This window comes from Lutra lutra, chromosome 6 (genome assembly GCF_902655055.1).
Source record: "Lutra lutra chromosome 6, mLutLut1.2, whole genome shotgun sequence".
In the NCBI taxonomy this organism is placed as follows: domain Eukaryota; kingdom Metazoa; phylum Chordata; class Mammalia; order Carnivora; family Mustelidae; genus Lutra; species Lutra lutra.
Genome location: NC_062283.1, coordinates 127299803 through 127319796, shown reverse-complemented (window position 1 = coordinate 127319796; position 19994 = coordinate 127299803). Strand labels below are relative to the sequence as shown.

General features: G+C 38.9%; 1 protein-coding gene and 1 pseudogene across 1 annotated transcript in view; both read left to right on the top strand.

Annotated features, from left to right (window-relative positions):
* The window catches only part of PREP (prolyl endopeptidase), a 119803-nt gene extending 118642 nt beyond the window's left edge, over positions 1-1161 (top strand). The window contains exon 15 of the mRNA XM_047732078.1: positions 413-1161. Within this exon, the coding sequence (XP_047588034.1) occupies positions 413-707 (295 nt within the window). The 3' untranslated portion in view covers positions 708-1161. The remainder of the gene's footprint in view (positions 1-412) is intronic.
* A 1129-nt stretch (positions 1162-2290) lies between these two features.
* Positions 2291-19495, top strand: LOC125101668 (cytochrome c oxidase subunit 1-like; annotated as a pseudogene).
* Positions 19496-19994: the final 499 nt, after the last annotated feature.

Below are 19994 nucleotides of genomic sequence, written 5' to 3'. Positions count from 1 at the left end.
AATTATACCCACGGTCAGTGGCTTAAAACCCATCTACTTGGTAGTAGTGAGAAAGTCGGTCTGAAGAATGCAGAACAGTTCAAGACGCAAGTGCACACCTGCAGTTAGGGTTCTCGCAGCAGCCCTGGGAGTTTCTCCTTTACCCAGCCTTCCAAAGCAGGAGCCACATCCATGATGCAGCTCCCCAGTTTGCCGTAGCCCGGCCAGCTAGGACCTCCACAGCGCTTCACGCAGAGGCGGCGCTGGGCACCTGGGTACTAGTTAGCCATGGTTATTGCTATTGAAGTTAGGCTGGTAAACTACAGGGCTTCCTGTGTCCACCCACCCACCCACCCACCTTCCTTGATCAGCCCCATGGACACACCACTCTGCCTCTGCCATCTGGCCCCACGAAACGGTCTTTGCCTTTCAGATACTCTCCGTTGCACAATGTGAAGCTTCCGGAGGCAGATGACATCCAGTATCCATCCATGCTTCTCCTCACCGCTGACCACGACGACCGTGTGGTCCCGCTCCACTCCCTGAAGTTCATCGCCACCCTTCAGTACGTCGTGGGTCGGAGCCGGAAGCAGAGCAACCCCCTGCTTATCCACGTGGACACCAAGGCCGGCCACGGGGCCGGGAAGCCCACAGCCAAAGTGATAGAAGAGGTCTCAGATATGTTTGCATTCATAGCGCGGTGCCTGAACATCGACTGGATTCAGTAAACGGACTCTCCTGCTCCCTCCTGACAGCCGCAGAAAACCTCAAGGGCTTTCACACCGTCCACACGGAGAAACCACTGGGCGTAATGCTTCCCCACACGGACACTGTTCCTGCACTCACAGACTGCAGTGGAACAGAACTGCTGCGGGAATTTTATCTTTTTTAGGCTTCTCCTTTTTAGCAAGCCCTTGGTGTTTTTTTTTTTCCACCCTGTGCAGGCACATGTTTTAAAAAAAAAAAAATTTAAAAAGGCATGTTTGGATAAATAGCTAAGTGGCAGCCAACACATTGTGAATATTAGATGGCTGAATTCAGAGTCGTAGTCAGGCCTCCTCCATCTAGAGCACTCAGTGAAACCTGCTTCTATAACCATAACCAATATATCTTCAAATGCAAAAACTGTTCTCATGAACAAGACCTCTTTGCAACAATCATAAATGTTATTTAAGAATGGGAGGCTTTGTTTCTGGTTCCTGTGTATTGAGGGGCCCTCACTCTGGATCATGTCCCTTTTCTATTGGAATAAGCAGTTCGCCGAGCACCTGGGTGCCTCAGCGAAGGCACAAGCCTTCGGTTCAGGTCAGGATCCCAGGATCCTGGGATTGAGCCCCACATCGGGCTCTCAGCTCTGCGAGGAGCCTGCTTCTCCCTCTCCCTGCTGCTCTCCTTGCTTGGGCTCTCGTCAAATAAATAAAATCTTCAAAAAAAGTAAAAAATAAATGTACACCACCCCCCCTAAAAAGACGTTCTTTCCATACACATTAATTTCCAAACAGTGAAACCCTAGAATATTAGCACTGAGAAGAAGGTGCGCACATCCATTCCAGCTCCCATGTTTATGGGAATGAAACGATTAGAGGCAGCTCACAGGCTTCGGTATTAACTAATCAGCTGATCATGGGAGTGAGGGCTCTTTTGATTTGGATACTTAACGCTGAAAAACAAAATTGGACCAGAAGCTTCAAATTATTGGCCCATCAATCTGGTTACAAAGTATCTCTGGACATGTGAGCACCTGGCATATAAAACCCACATGAGTGAACGATCCAGATACATTTATCCAAACTTACCTTCAAATCAGAAATTTCAGCATTTCCCAAGCTATTCTTCCCCCACAGACCACTTCTTAGAAACAGTCACACCCAAAACAGTTTTGGTCCCTTACCTTTGCCACCTCAGATATTTAAGAGGAGGATACACCGTTCCTCAAACCACCGTTCATACAATCTCAAGACATTCAATCTCCTGAAATACTTCCTTTAGGCATCAGTTTGGGAAATGCTGATCTAATTTATGAGAAGAAAACCGTTTCTTCTTCATCTTGCTTCAGATGACAAAAATAACTCCTCGGTTATGTATGAAGTATCTTAACCTTTAAAAGGCTTAAAAGAGTGCTTCATTGTTCCACTAACTTGTCCTTTCCCAGAGAAGTCCTGTCTTCCAAATCATACACATTTGTGCTTTTCTTCAGCGCTCTACGTCTCAAAATGTGGCCTGAAATCAGACATACGGTCTGCCATCAAGTACATCACTACCTATCAATAGAGCAGAAAGCTGGCTCGTTCGGTTTTTCCCATCTAGAACCATGTATTCCGGTAAAGTGTCAGTAAGCACTGCCTGCAGCGTGGCTGTCATTGAGCCTGGCATGCACATGGTGGCCTCCCCGCTGCCACCCTACCCCAGAGGAAAAGGGTGCCCCGGCTATCTGCGCTCATGGAACCAACATCACGTCCTCCAAGAGATGCAAGCACTGGCTAACCGCCACGTACCTGCTGACCAGCATGGCAGGAAAAAGAAAAAAAAATACTTTTGCATAGATGAGCTAGAGGCAGCCTTTTTCGTAGACCAGTGGTTAGTCTGAGATCCAGGCAGCTGAGTTGTTCCCACTCGGTCCAGAGCATGTTCAAGCATGCACAGAATCTAGCCCTACTTTCCCACTGAGGTCTCCCACTGAGCAATGGCAAGTGGAAAGACATAGTGAGTAGGGGTTCAGCTTCAGGAAATGTCACTCAGGCCCAGGTTCAAATCCCAACTCTCATCTCGTAGGTGGTAATTAGGAATAAACATTATAGTACACATACAAAAGTGGCTACCAAAAAAATTGGCCTCTAACTGTGAGTTCTCTTTCCTAAGCTAATTTTCACATCTAGATTTAAGCAGGACACCTGAGCCCACAAACCGAGGGTAGCTTTCTTAAGCCTTGAACACTAGAAGCATAGGAGGTTGGCCCCTTCCCAGATCTCTAGGGCCTTCCCTATTAGATGCCACCCTCCTCTATGTCCAATTCTCCGCCCCTCTGCTCTGTCCCACTTTGGTCTATGGTGTTTGGGGGTGGGGTGGGGAAGCTGCACACATTGTACAGGTAGTCTAACTTGCCACACAGGCCACAGTATTTGCTACCTTAGTGAAATAAAGTCACATTTCTGACTGTTAATGCATACACGTCTGGAAGAGTGTAAAAGGTGGCAATTACGGTTTCCTAATACTCCCACTAAAACTTAGCCAATTACATACAAATGGTGCTGTGGGCTGAAAGGTTAAATTTCAGTTGAGAAAGCTTGTCACCAATCTGTCTGTATCTGAGCCAGCCTCAGGGAGTTCCCCAGGACAGAACATACTGCCATTGCCCATAAAGGTTACGAAGACTCAGAGGGGTGGAGGACAGGAGGGAAAGCTGTGAGCGGTCTAAAAAAGCATAGGTCAGACTGGAATGGGGTGGTCAGGCCAGCAGGATGAGGGCTGGGGCCAACGAATAAGGAATATTTAGCCATGTTCTCCATCCAGTCATTCCAGGGGCGGGGGTAGAAAATAAAGCCCTGTCTTCGTGAAGGTGACACTCCAGAAGGAGACAGATGATAAATGATTTTACTGAGTCCCCTGTGCCATCCATCCCTTAACACTCAGTGTATGGCTGTTTGTCCTCAAGCAACCTTACAAACCACATGCTACCCTTACCCCAATCTGGCAAAGGCCCAAGTTCCCCAGCCAGGAAGCAGGGCAGTAACCCCAGTAGCTGACCCCTGGAGTCTGCACTCTTACCCACTGGTGTACTAATAAGATAATAAACGAGAGGGCTCTCATTCCAAACCGTGACACAGGAAAGTACTGAACTTACCTCCTCCCACAGATGCACTAAATCTACAGCTATATACAGAACATTTTCTGGAAGAAACAAAAACTAGTTGAGCAACTCCTATAAATTGAACAAATGAGAAAAAAGCCCACATTGAGACAGGAGAGGCTGAGACCCAATCTTCCCATAAGCACTCTATACCCCCAGCATGGCCAGGCACAGTCATGAAGGAACTCACAACTCAGAGCTTCTCCCTGAGGAGTGAAGGGTCTGGACCCCACATATGGTACCCCAACTTTTAAGACCTGCATCTAAGAGACAAGCCCCCCAAAACATCTAGCTTTGAAAACCAATGGGTTTTGTGTCCATGAGACCCATAGGCTATACCAAACTGAGAAACACTTTCATTTTTTGTAGTCTACTCACATTTTTTATTTGAAGGATTAAAAGTTCATGAGAATATAGAACTTAAAAAATCATTTAAGATCTCTCTTAGCAACTTTCAAATGTACAGTATAATATTATTAACTAGAGGTACCATGCTATATGTGACATCCCCAGAACGAACTTATAACTGGAAATTTGTACCTTGTGACCTCTTTACCCACTTCACCCACCAGAGAAGTAGTTCCTAAAGGGCTCATGCAGACTGAGCTACCCCTGCTACCCAACCCCCCACCCCCCACCAGAGCTCAACAGAGAGGCAGCTGACTGAAAAGTGTCCAGTCTTCCTATGAAAGACACCTGCTTGCTCATCTGAAAAATCCGACCTGAGGGAGGGGCAGGCTTCTAACTTAACACATATCTATCACCCTTCTGAAACACTCTAAAGACCAGAGGGGCCAATGGGAGCCATCTGCACACTCTCCCTCTGCCCCTGTCCTAGTCCCTAGTATTTCCGGGAAAGGCACTTAAGCACACAGCTGGTGCCCTAGTTTGGGCAGCTGCCACCTCAGGGACAGCCCTTGAGCACTGGCTCTGGTGGCCAATGGGACTTACATTCATGGGTCCCATATGACGGCAACGAATGGAGAAACAGTTCCTTACCGGCTCACTCCTCGCCAGGGCACAGCTTGGAGACAGCAGTCTGAAATGGACCTCCAGTATTTCTGTGAAAGAGGCCTATTAGCTTAGCTTCATAACTGTGGCCCAAGGGGCAAACTTCCCATTAAAAACACTTCTAAGGGCCAACAATAATCCCCACCGGAGACCAGGGAGGCTGGCAGGCATCATCATCATGCTCCCTCTGTCCCACCCGAGGTCATCAGGATTTCCAGCATTTGTGGCCATACCACATCCCTTGATAGCCTGGGTCTGGTGGCCAGAGGGGCTTGTGTTCACAGGGCTTGTGTTTCTGTGTTAATGGAACAGTAGCAAACACAGAAACGGTTCTTAACAGGCTATTACCCCAAGGCTCATACAGAAGCAGCACACAGAAATGCCCATTTCCTAGTCTTGCCCTGAAAGAGATATGTTTACATACTTTAAAAACTTCTAAGTGTCTGGTTTCCAATACCCTGAATTTATATGCTGACCGAGATATTCCCCTTTGGGATACTGATAGATCTTGGTAAACCCCCACCAGTAGAAGCCACTAAGACTAGAGTAAGCTGCTTAAACAATCACAGAGGTTTGGGAGACAGCCAAGAGCTAGGGCAGGGTTGAGTGATAAGGTTCATCTCCTACAGAAGGTCACCCTTTCAAAACTGGGAGAGGTGGCTATTTAAATAATAGATTTAAAGGAAAACAACAGAGATTCAAAGAAAAATGAAAAAACAAGAATATCTTCCAAACAAAAGGATAGGATAAAACCACAGGAAAAGCCCTCAATGGAATAGGGATAAATAATTTACCTGATAAAAAAAGTTCAAAGTAACAGTCACAAAGTTGCTCACCAAGTTTGGAAGACAAATGGATGAACACACTGAGAACTTAAAAAAGGAGAAAATATAAGATAGTACCAAATAAAAGTCACAGAGCTGAAAAATACAGTAACTACACTAAAAAAGAATCTAGATCATTCAATAGCAGACTAGATAAAGCAGAAGAAGGAATCAGTAGACTTGAAGACAAGGTAGTGGAACTCATCCAATCAGAGCAGCAGAAAGAAAAAAAGAATGAAAAACTTCAGGGACTTATGGGACAAGATCAAGCAGACCAACATTAACATTATAGGGGTTGCAGAAGAAGAGAGAAAGAAAAGGAGTCAGAAATTTTATTTGAATTATGGCTGAAAGCTTCCCCAATCTGGGGAAGAAAACAGACAACCAAATCCAGGAAGCCCCAAGAATTCTAAAAAAAGATGGACCCAAAGAGATCCACACCAAGACACAGAATTAAACTATTAGAGATAAGGGGAGAATCTTAAAAAGCAATGGGAGAAAAACAGCTTGTTTCATATAAGGGAACTCTCATGAGCATATTCTCATATTCAGAAATTTTGCAGGCCAGAAAAAAGTGACATAATATGTTCAGAGTGCTGAAAGGAAGTGCCAATTAAGAGTATTCTATCTGCCAAAGTTGTCCTTCAGAATTGAAGGAGACATTAAGAGTTTTCCAACCAAGCAGAAGCTGAAAGAGTTCATTGCCACTAGACCAGCCTTACAAGAAATGCTAAAAGTTAAGGAAGGGAACAGGTGATAATTAGTAACAAGAATACATATAAAAGTGTAACTCTCACTGGCAAAGGCAAATACATAATAAAAATCAGAATAATGTGAAAATGGTGAGTTGATTCATAAAGCTAGTATAAAGGTTAAAAGACAAAAGTAATAATAACTACAAAAAGTTATTAATGACATTCTTTACAAGGATGTTACTTTCATGTTTTGAATCATTAAGTAGCCCATTTCATACTTTGCTTGAAAGTATGAGGCAAGTAGTTAATTTGTCATAAATAAACTACTATCTGATTTAAATTCAACTTGTATTTCAAAACTTGCAGAATAAAAATGTCATACTCCCTTTAAAAAAAAAGTTATTAATGGGTACACAAAGTTTTTAAAAACATCAAAAGCAAATTGTGGGGTAGAGGGAAGTAAAAAAATGTAGAGCTTTAGAATGTGTTTGAACTTAGTCATCATCAACTTAAATTATTGGTGTAAGTTGTTTTATGTAAGCCTCATGATAACCACAAAGCAAAAACACATAATAGATACACAAAAGAGAAAGAGAGAGTAATCTAAGCACATCACTACAGAAAATCATCAAGTCACCAAGGAAGAGAATAAAAGAAGAAAGGAATTTTAAACCAGCCAGAAAATGATTAAAATGGAATAAGTACACACCTGTTGCTCTATTTTAAATGCAAGTGGACTAAATTCTCCAATCAAAAGAGTAGATGAATGGATAAAAAAAACAAGACCCACAAGGATTCCAGTCCAAGATGGCTATGTAGGAAGTCACTGAATTCACTTCCTCCATGGAACACAACAAATTACACCTATTTATAGAACAGTTATTCCTGAAGAAGAACTGAGGGCCAACTGAACAGCTTTTGCACAACAAAAAAGGAGTGGCAAAAGAGGACAGCAAGAGAGACAGAGACACATTAACAAAGGAACCCCCCCATCCCTGATGCTGCAAATGGCAGTGTGGAGGGATGGTAAGAGGGACTGGGAGAACATTCATCTATCCTGGGGCACAGAAAGAAGAACTGCAGTTTAAAAAGTAACTAGCACATAAAAGAACCAGCTCTAGAACTCCTCCACACAGTGAGGGAGCTGTGAAAATTCTCCAGGTTAGAAGAACTGCCAGACACGTTCTCCACTTCTCCTCCACTTTGAAAGCACAGACCAGGGTACAGTCCAGGCACCCTAACCAGCCTGCCTGTCAGTGGCCCCTGGTTTCTAGCTCACACCAGCCTAACCATCCCACAAAGGTGGCCACAGGGCAATGCATACTGGAAATCGCTGGTTAGCAATCATTATAGCTCCAGCTTTTGCACCAAGGTGAGAGAGGGGCAAAGCATCCCGGAACACTCCAGGCCCATACCACTTGGACTTCAGGCAGCTTGCTAGGGCGCCCCCAGTGCAGAGAACTCTAGTACCGCCTGCTTCAAATCCAGCTGCCTATCAGGGTTCCCCCTGTGTGAAGCACCCTGGGAACCCCCTAGCTGTGCCTGCCAACATCGAGTAAACTTTCACATTATAGGGGTCCCAGAAGAAAAGAGAAAGAAAGAGGCAGAAAACTTATTGGAAGAAATAATAACTGAAAACTTCCCTAACCTAGGAGAAAAAATAGATATCTAAGTTCAAGAAGTATAGACAGTTTCAAACAAGCTAAACCCAAGGAAGTCCACACCATGACACATTACCTTTAATCTTCGATATTTTAATTATTAAGAGAATTTTTAAAGCAGCAAGAGAGAAGCAAAACATTATATACAAGGGAAACCCTATAAAACTGTTAGCTGATTAACTTCACAAGTCACAGAATGTGCCATACCATGTTATATTGAAAGTGTTGAAAGGAAAAAAAAAACTTATAACCAAGAATACTTTAACCAAGGTTATCATTCAGAACTGAAAGAAAGATACAGAGTTTCCCAAACAAAAGTTAAAGGAGTTTATTACCACTAACAAAGCCTTACAAAATGTTAAAGGGTCTTTAAGTGCAAAAGATATGGCCATAATTAGACATAAGAAAATTATGAGTAAAAAGATACAAAATAGGACAGCATATAAATAAAACATGGAGGGAGTGAAAAATATTAAGATTTTCTTTGAACTTAAATGATAATCAACACAAACTGCTATGTAGTTAGGATGTTGTATATGAACCTCATGGTACTCAAAAATCCAAAATCTATAATAGATACACAAAACTTAAAGGAAAGTGAAATATATAGCAGACAGAAACTCAATTACAAAGAAAGAGAGCAAGAGAAGAAGAAAGGAACAGAGAAGGACAACAAAATCAACTAGAAAACAATTAACGAAATGACAGTAAGTACATACCTATCAACAATTACTTTAAATGTAAATAGCCTAAATGCTCCAATCATAAGACATAGGTGGCAGAATGGGTAAAAAACAACAAAAAACAAAAACAAAAAAACACACAAACACAAACAAAAACCCAACCATTTTTATGTTGCCTACAAGAGATTCCCCTCAGATCTAAAGATACATACAGACTGAAAGTGAAGGGATGGAATAGAATTTACCAGGCAAATGGAAGTAGAGGAAAAAAAAAAAAAAAAGCTGGGATAGCAATACTTATACCAATGAAAACAGACTTTAGGACAAAGACTAACAAGAAACAAAAAAAGGGTATTTTATGATGACAAAGAGATCAATCCAACAAGAGGATATAACAATTGTAGTAACTTACGTACCCAACACTGGAGCACCTAAATACATAAAGCAAATACTAACAGACATAAAGAGAAGTTTATGATAATACAGTAATAGTAGGCGACACCCACTTACATTAATGGATAGATCATCTAGGCAGAAAAATCAATAAGAAAATGGGGTATTTGAATGACACATTAGACCAGATGGACCTAACACATATAAACAGAACATCCCATCCAAAAACAATAGAATATACACGCTTTTCAAGTGCACATGCAATGTTCTCTAGAAGAGACTACATTAGGCCACAAAACAAGTCTCAATAAATTTAAGAAGACTGAAATCATACTGTGCATCTTCTCTAACCACAATGGTATGAAACTAGAAATCAACCAAAGAAGAAACTGGAAAAAACACAAACATGTGTAGACTAAATAACATGATACTAAATAGCCAATGGGTCCATGAAAAAATCAAAGAAGAAATTTTAAAAAGTACATGGAGACAAGTGAAAATGAATACACAGGGGCACCTGGGTGGCTCAGTGGGTTAAAGCCTCTGCCTTCAGCTCAGGTCATGATCCCAGGGTCCTGGGATGGAGCCCAGTGTCGGGCTCTCTGCTCAGCAGGGAGCCTGCTTCCTCCTCTCTCTCTCTGCCTGCCTCTCTGCCTACTTGTGATCTCTGTCTGTCAAATAAATAAATAAACAAAATCTTTAAAAAAAAAAACACAATAGTCCAAAAATCTCTGGGACATAATAAATTGTTGTGTTTAAGATTTTTATCCAGGTATTTGAGAGAGAGAGAGAGAACATGAGGATAGGGGAGGCACAGACAAAGAAGCAGGTTCCCTGCTGAGCCTGACCTGGGGCTCTATGTGAGGACCCTGGGATCATAAACTGAATCAAAGGCAGACGCTTAACCAACTGAGCCACCTATGCACCGAGGGAAAGCAGTTTTAAGAGGAAAATATATAGTGATACAAACTTACCTCAAGAAACAAGTAAAAGCTCAAATAAAGAATCTAACCTTACATCTAAAGGAATCAGAAAAAGAATAAGCACAGCACAAGGAGGAAATGATAAATTGGAGAAGTAAATGAAATAAAGATATTTTTTTATTATGTTAGTCACCATACAGTACATCATTAGTTTTTGGTATAGTATTCCATGATTCATTATTTGTACGTAACACCCAGTGCTCCATGAAATGCATGCCCTCCTTAATACCCATCACCAGGCTAACCTATCCCCCTACTTCCCTCCCCTCTGAAACCCTCAGTTTGTTTCCCGGAGTCCATAGTCTCCCATGGTTCCTCTTCCTCTCTGATTTCCCCACCTTCATTTTTCCCTTCCTTCTCCTAATGTCCTCCATGCTATTCTTCATGTTCCACAAATAAGTGAAACCATATGATAATTGACTTTCTCTGCTTGACTTATTTCACTTAGCATAAAGGAAACAGTCAACAAAACAGAGGTAACCCATGGAATGGGAGAAGATATTTGCAAATGACACTACAGATAAATGGCTGGTATCCAAGATCTATAAAGAACTTCTCAAACTCAACACCCAAAAAACAAGTCAAAAAAAGGGCAGAAGACATGAACAGACACTTCTCTAAAGAAGACATACGGATGGCTTATAGACACATGAAAAAATGTTCATCATCATTAGCCATCGGGGAAATTCAAATCAAAACCACACTGAGATACCACCTTACACCAGTTAGAATGCCAAAAATTGACAAGGCAAAAAACAACAAATGTTGGAGAGGTTACAACAAATGCTGTAACCCTCCTTACACTGTTGGTAGAAATGCAAGTTGGTGCAGCCACTTTGGAACAACAGTGGGGAGGTTCCTCAAAAAGTTAAAAATAGAGCTATCCTATGACCCAGCAATTGCACTACTGGGCATTTACCCCAAAGATACAGATGTAGGGAAAAGAAGGGCCACATGCACCCCCATAGCCAAACTGTGGAAAAAGCTGATATGCCCTTCAGCAGATGAATGGATAAAGAAGATGTTGTCCATATATACAATGGACTATTACTCAGCCATCAGAAAGGATAGATACCCAACTCTAGCATTAACATGAAATAAACATTTTTTTAAAAAATAAGAACAAAAATGAAAGAGCCAGTATATTGAAAGGATAAGATTGAGAAACCCTTAGCTAAAATCATAAAGAAAAAAACCCAGAAAGTACCCAAAAGGACAAAATCAGAAGTGAAAGAGAATAAACAATGGACACCACACCACAGAAATACAAAGGATTATAAGAGAATACTATAAAAAATTATATGCCAACAAATTGGTCAACCTAGAAGAAATAGAAACATACAATCTTCTAAAACTTTATCAAGAAGAAATAAAATACCTGAACAGACTGATTACTAGAAACAAAATTGAATTGGTAATCAAAAACTACCAAAAAATAAATATCCAGGACCACACAGATTCAAAGGTGAAGTCTACCAAACATTTAAAGAAGATTTAATAACTGTTCTCCTCAAACTACCCCAAAAAACAGAAGAGGAAGGGAAGCTTCCAAATACGTTCTATGGGGCCAGCATTACCTTGATACCAAACAAGACAAGAGCACAACAACAACAAAAAAATTAGAGACCAATATCCCTGATGAACATAGATGCAAAAATCCTCAACAAAATATAGCAGACCTCATTCAAAAATACATTCAAAGGATCATTCACCCTGATCAATTAGATTTATTCTAGGGATGCAAAGATGGTTCAATATTTATAAATCAACCAACATGCATTTATACATTTATACCACATCAATAAAATGAAAGAAAAATAATATAATCTTTTCAATAGATGCAGAAAAATCATGTGACAAAATTCAACATCTCTTTATGATCAAAACTCTCAACAAAATGGGTTTAGAGGTAACACGTTTCAACATAATAAAAGACCATTTATGAAAAAACCCAAGTTAATATCATACTCAATGGTGAAAACCTGCAGGTTTTTCCTCTAAGATCAGGAATAAGACAAGGATATCCACTTTCAAACTTTTGCTCAACATATTATACTGGCAGTCCAGCCACAGAAATAAGGCAAAAAATAAAAAAATAAGGGGCATCCAGATTGGTAAGGAATAAATTAAGCTGTCACTATTTGCAGATGACATGATATTATACACAGAAAACCTGAAAGACACCACTAAAAAACTTTTAGAATAAATTAATTCAGTAAATTTATAGGATACAAAATTAATACCCAGAAATCTGTAGTGTTCCTATACCCCAAAAGTGCAAAAACAGAAAAAGAAATGAACAAAACAATTACAATTACACTAGAAAGAATAAAAACTTAGAAATAAACTTAACCAAGGAGGTTAAAGACTGTATTCTGCAATCTATAAAACATTGATGAAAGAAATTAAAGGTAAGACAAATGGAAAGATACTCCATGCTCATGGATTGAAAGAATATTCCACACTCTCCATAGCAACTACAGATTCAGTGCAATACCTACCAAAATTCCAATGGCATTTTTTCACAGAATTAGAACAAATGATGCAAAAATTTGCATAAGAGCACAAAAAACTCTGAATCACCAAAGCAGTCTTGAGAAAGAAAAAGAGGTGGAGGTATCACAATCCCAGATTTCAAGATATACTATAAAGATGTAATAATCAAAACAGTATGGTACTGGCACAAAGACAGACACACATAGACAGATGGAACAGAATAGACAGACCAGCAGTAAACCCATGCTTATATAGTCAATCTATGGCAAGGTAGACAAAAATATGCAATGGGGAAAAGATGGTCTTTTCAATAAATGGAGCTGACGAAAACTGGACAGCTACAAGCAAAAGAATGAAACGACCACTTTTTCACACTATACACAAAAAAATCTCAAAATATTTTAAAGACCTAAATGTGAGACCTGAAACCATAAAAATCCTAGGGGAAAACACAAGCAGTAATGTCATTGATGTCAGCCTTAGCAACATTTTTCTAGATGTCTACTTTGGCAAGAGAAACAAACAAAAGATGAAGGGATTACATCAAAATAATTTTTGCACAGTGAAGGAAACCATCTACAAAATCAAAAGGCAACCTACTGAATGGTAGAAGACATTTGTAAATGATATACCCACTCAGGTGTTAATATCCAAAATATATAAAGAACTTCTACAACTTAACACCATAAAACCCCAAATAATCTGATTTTTAAAATGGGCAGAGGGCCTGAATAGACATTTTTCCAAAGATGACATACAGATGGCCAACAGACACATACACCATGTCAATATTCCATCCAAAAGCAACAGAATACACATTCTTCTCAGGAAAACATGAAACATTCTTAAAAATAGATCATGGTAGGCCACAAAACAAGTCTTAAATTTAAGAAGGTTGAAATCTGGGGCGCCTGGGTGGCTCAGTGGGTTAAGCCACTGCCTTCGGCTCAGGTCATGATCTCAGAGTCCTGGGATCGAGTCCCGCATCGGGCTCTCTGCTCAGCGGGGAGCCTGCTTCCTCCTCTCTCTCTGCCTGCCTCTCCGTCTACTTGTGATCTCTGTCTGTCAAATAAATGAATAAAATCTTTAAAAAAAAAAAAAAAGAAGAAGGTTGAAATCTTATCAAGCATCTTTTTCCAATCACAATGGTATGAAACTAGAAATCAATTATAAAGGAACTGAAAAACTCACAAATATGTGAAGATTAAAGAACATGCTACTGAACAATCATGAATCAAAGAAAAAATAAAAAGACCTATCCTGCAGCCCCCATGGCCCTACCCCACTAGATTCAGCAGGTACATACAATCCCTACAGAGGATGCCCCTTGAACACCTGGCTCTTGTGGCCGGGGGTGGAGGGCTTGTGTTTCTGAGCCCCATGGGGCTAAAACAATTGGGGAGGCAGTTCTTGGTAGGCTTCTACCCCCAGGACACGGACTGCACAGAGAGCAGACTGAAATAATCTCTAGTCTTCCTGTACCACTCCTTCAAGACTGGGAGAGAGAGATCTTTCATCTCATACCAGAAGCAAGTAGAGAGTCCAGAAAAATGAGGAAACAAAGACATATGCTCCAAAGGAAAAAAAAAGAAAAGAAAAAAGAAAATCCCAGAATAAAACCTTATTGAAACAAAGATAAGTAATTTACATGATGAAGAGTTCAAAGTAATGGTCAGAAAAGTGCTCACCAATCTTGACAGAAGAATAGATGAACATAGAGAGTATTTTAAAAAAAGAGATAGAAAATATTAGTACCAAACAGTCATAAAGCTGAAGAATACAATAACTGAATAATACACTAGAGGGGTTCAGTAGCAGACTAAATGAAGCAGAAAAAAGAATCAATGACCTGCAAGACATGGCACTGAAACTCATACAAACAGATCAGCAAAAAGAAAAAGAATTTTTAAAAGTGAAAAATTACTTAAGGGACCTATAGAACAACATCAGGTGATAAGGGATAGTAAGACTTTAAGTGGACTAGCAATTTTGGTTAGGGTGACCTTAAGGAACAAAATAACCTCTGAGTGATTAAAATCCAGACTTACTAGTCAAAACATTATATCACTTAATGATGCAAGATATTGATCAACAGAACAAGTTATCTTCAGATAACACTGCAATCCTATTCTACAATTCATATCAACAATAGGGTTTACTACCTCGGTGTTGTATCAGGACATCCCAAGGTGCAACCACTATTAATGATTCATTTGTTCAATAATTAAAATCCTACATGATCTGAGTACAGACCAAAAGTAATTCAGGTTAGTTTCTTTCTATTATAGACTTTGCCCAATATGAAAGGACAAGAAAAATGAAGCTCACTTCATTAGTTTGAGACATCCTCAAACTAATAGATTATATAGTCTTAATTTATATCCACCCTGCCCAAGAACAGGGTTTGTTAGGATGGCAGAGCTCAGTGACTGTGTAAAAACTTAAGCCTTTATACTCAGTTCAATTTCTATTCCTAACAAAATATTTATAATCAACATTATCTCCTTGATTATCCCCACCCCACTTGTCATCGCATTCCTCACACCAATCAAGTGAAAAGTTCTAGGATATATACAACTTTGCAAAAGAGCAAACATTGTTGGCCCTCGTGGTCTATTACAACCCATTGCTGATGCTGTTAAGTTATTCATTAAAGAACCAATGAAACACTAACTTCATCAATATCTGTATCCATCACTGAACCAATATTAGCCCTCACCATAACCCTACAATATAAATTCTGTTGCCTATACCATATCCACCGATCAATATAAACCTTGCTATATCAGGCTCAGTTATAATTTCCATCCTCCGATCTGGACTGCCCTCGAATTCATAAATGCATTACTTGGGGCTATCTGAGATGTAGCACAGAGAATTTCATATGAAGTAACTCTAGCAATTATCTTACTATCAGTACTACTAATAAACGGATTGCTTACACTATCAGCATTAATCATTACTCAAGAATACTTAGGATTAATTTTTCCATCATGACTGTTAGCCATGATGGGATTAATTTCAATCCTAGCAGAAGCCAACTGAGCAGCATTTGCCTAACAGAAGGAGAAGGAGAACTAGTCACTGGCTTCAACACTGAATTACAGCAGGCCCATTTCCCCTATTTTTCCTAGCAGAATAGGCCAAAATCCTCCTAATAAACATTTTCACAACAATCATATTCCTGGAAGCATTTCACATGCCAGAACTAATTAATTTCATTGTCAAAACTCTCCTACTAACCATTACCTTTCCATGAATTTGGGCATCTTACCCACAATTCCAATATAACTTATATACCTCTTGTGAAAAAAAACTTTCTATCACTAGATTATCACTATCACTAGCCCTTTGTATGTCACACGTATCCTTGCCTATCATTAGATCAGGTGTTATACCACGATCCTAAAAATACCTCTGACAAAGAGTTACTTTGATAGAGTAAATAATAGATGTTTAAATCTGATTATTATTATATAATTTTAATATACATTTTAATATCTTATTTCTTTTATTCCTAGAATGACAGGAATCAAACATACCCCTAGGAATTAAAAAATTAAAAATTATAGCATATTCCATAATAAAGTCAGCTAAATAAGCAATTGGACTCTTCCTGCCAATACTGGTTACTATCCTTCCTATGCTCATTTTTACCATTACTATAATAACCATTATCTCAGGAACTATAATTGTAATAACAATCTCTCAATCACACTATCTAAATTGGCTTTAAATAAATATACTAGCTATTATCCCAGCTTTAATAAGAAAAAAAAATTTAACCCTTGAGCCACAGAATCATCTACTAAGTATTTCATAACACAAGCAACCACATCAATACTTCTTATAATGGCTATTATTAACTTAATATACTCTGGACAATGAATAATTATAAAAATGTTTAATCCAACAACATCCAACAACATCCTTCCTTCTGCCATTGTAACAATAGCTCTCATTATAAAACTTGGACTTTCCCCTTTCCACTTCTGAGTACCTAAAGTAATACAAGGAATTCTGTTATCCTCAGGCCTAATTTTATTAACATGACAAAAACTTGCATCAATGTCAATCTTATACCAAATCTCATCATCCATTAATCCAAACTTAATTCTAACCATAGCTATTACATCAATTCTAATTGGAAGATGAGGTGGACTTAACAAAAACGCATATATGAAAAAAATCACTGCCTATTCATCAGCTGCCCATACAAAGTGAATAACACCTATCACAATTTATAACCCAACTATTATAACCCAAAAATCTATTAATCTACATCATGATGACACTCTCCACATTCATATTATTGTGTGTAATTCATCCACCACAACACTATCACTCTCATATATTTGAAAGAAAATATCCTTAATTTTACATTAATCTTTACCACCATACTATCAATAGGCCTTCCTCCTCTCTTGGGATTTCTGCCCAAATGGATAATTATCCAGGAACTGACAAAAAATGATCTTATTATACCAACATTAATAGCCATTATAGCACTACTCAATCTGTACTTCTACATGCAATTAACTTCACATCACTAATTATATTTCCATCAATAAATAACATACAAATAAAAGGACAATTTGAAAATACAAAATGGTTAACTCTTTTAACACTACTAATTATAACAATAACAATCCTCCCACTGACACCAATACTATCAATCTTGGAGTAGGAATTTAGGTTAGAAAAGACCAAGGGAAAAAAGAAAAAAAAAAAGAGAAAGAAGACCAAAAAAAGAGAGATAAAGAAAGAAAGAAAAGACCGAGAGCCTTCAAAGCTCTAAGAAAGTGTATTCACTTAATTCCTAAAAAGTACAAGGAGTGCCCAGACTTTATCCCACATCAATTGAACACAAAACAAATTTTTTAATTAAGTTAAAACCTTACTAGATTGTTGGGTTTCCACCCCATGAAATTTTAGTTAATGGCTAAGTAACTGAATCAATTAGCTTTAATTTACTTCTCCCACCATCTAGGGGAAAAAAGGCTGAAGAAGCCCCAGCAGAGTTGAAGCTGCTTCTTTGAATTTATTATTCAGTATGATATTCACCACAGGGCTTGACAAAAAGATGACTCAACCTCTGTCTTTAGAGGTTAATGCTTACTTAGCCATTTTACTTATATTTATAACCTGCTTACTATTCTCAACAAACCCTAAAGATACCAGCACTCTATACCTACTATTTGCTGCATGAACTAGAATAGAACTGATAAAATAGAATAGGAACTGCTTGAAGCCTTTTTTTTTTAAGATTATTTATTTATTTAAGAGCACAGAAGTGCAGGGGGAGGAGCAGAGGGACAGGGACAAGCAGACTCCACACTGAGCATAGGCCCCACACAGGGCTGCTCAATCTCAAGACCCTGAGATGATGAACTGAGCTAAAACCAGGAGTCTGATGCTTAACGAACAAAGTCACCCAGGTGCCCCTGTCGGAAGCCTTTTAATCCATGTGGAAATGGGCCAGCCTGGAGGTATACTGGGAGATAACCTAATTTATAATGTAACCATAATTGCCCAGGCATTCATAATTTCCTTTATAGTATCACCTATTATAATTGGACAATTTGGAAACTGTTCAGTCCCCTCAATAATCAGAGCACCTGATATGGCATTCCCCCCAAATAACATGAGTCTCGGACTATTACCACCATCATTTCTGCTCTAACATCATTAACAGTTGGAGCAGGTACAGAAACCAGGTGAAGAGTATACACACCCCAGCCTGCAACCTAGCTCATGAGAAGCATCAGTCAATTTAACCATCTTCTCTTCCCATAATGTGTATCCTCAATTTTAGGGGCTATCAATCATAGTACCACAATCATTAAAATAAAACCACCAGCTGTATCTCAGTACTAAACACCTTTATTCAATGGATCCCTCTTAACCACAGTCTTCCTGTTACTACTATCACATCCGGTCTTAGCAACCAGAATTACTGTATTACTAACAGACCATAACCTAAAACACCACATTCTTTGATCCTGTAGGAGAGGCAATCCACTGATACCAATGCTTATTTTGATATTGAGTCTCCAGATATCCCAAAGTATATATTCTTATCTTCCCTAGATTTGGAATAACTACATGTATTATTACATATTATTCAGGGAAAAAAAGAACCTTTTGGATAAATAGGAATAGTTTGGGCCATAATATCTATTGGATTCCTAGGTTTTATTGTATGAGCCCAGCATATTATTAACAGTGGGCACAGATGTTGACATATGAGCATATTCTACAATAGCTATTAGAATTTTGCCACCCCGACAGCGTAGAAGTATTTAGCTAACTAGCAACCCTTCATGGAGGCAACATGATCACTAGCCATATGATGAGCCCCAGCTTTTATCTTCCTATTCACAGCAGGAGGTCTAGCAGGAATTGTTTTAGCCAACTCATCCCTAGACATTGTTCTCCAGGACAAAGAGTATATGGTAGTACATTTTTACTACATATTATCAATAGAAACATTTTCACCATCATAGGAAGATTTGTTCACTATTCCCATTATTTTCTACAAGCTACACAGTCAACTGTAGTTGGGCAAAAATCCTCTTTACAATCGGTAATTGGAGTTAACTTTCTTCCCACTCGGCCTTTCAGGAATGCCCTGACATTGACTATCCAGATGCATACACAACATGAAACACTATGTCATTTACAGGTTCATTCATCTCCTTAACAGCAGTAATATTATCTTTATAAATTGAGAAGTATTTGCATCCAAATGAGAAGTAGCAATAGTGGAATTAACTAACACTAATCTTGAATGACTACATGGATGCCTTCCACCTTATCATACATTTGAAGAATCCCCTTACATAAGCCTAAAATAAGAAAGGAATCAAACCCTCTAAAAATGGTTTCAAGCCAATACCATAACCATTATGTCTTTCTCAATAGTGAAATATTAGCAAATATTACATAACTTTGTCAAAGTTAAATTATGGGTTTAAGTCCTTTATATCTCCATGGCACATCCACTCAACAAGGTTTTTAAGGTGCAAAATTCCCCATTACAGAAGAACTCCTACACTTTCATGACCATACATATCATCTTTTTAATCAACTCTCTAGTTCCTTATATCATTTCACTAGTAATAACAGCTAAATTAACCCACACAAATACAATAGGTGTGCAAGAAGTAGAAACGGTATGAACTACCTAACTGCTCATTATCCTAGCCCTAATTGCTTTGCCATCATTATAAATTATTGATATAATAGATAAACTCAACAACCCCTAACTGGAAAAACTAAGCCATCAATAATCCTGATGCTATGAATATATGCATTACAAAGACTTAAACTTTGACTTCCACTTCCTGATTTCTTTGGCTTAAATTTGATCCCCACACAACCTAAAACCAAGAGATCTACAACTAGTAAAGGTTGATAGCC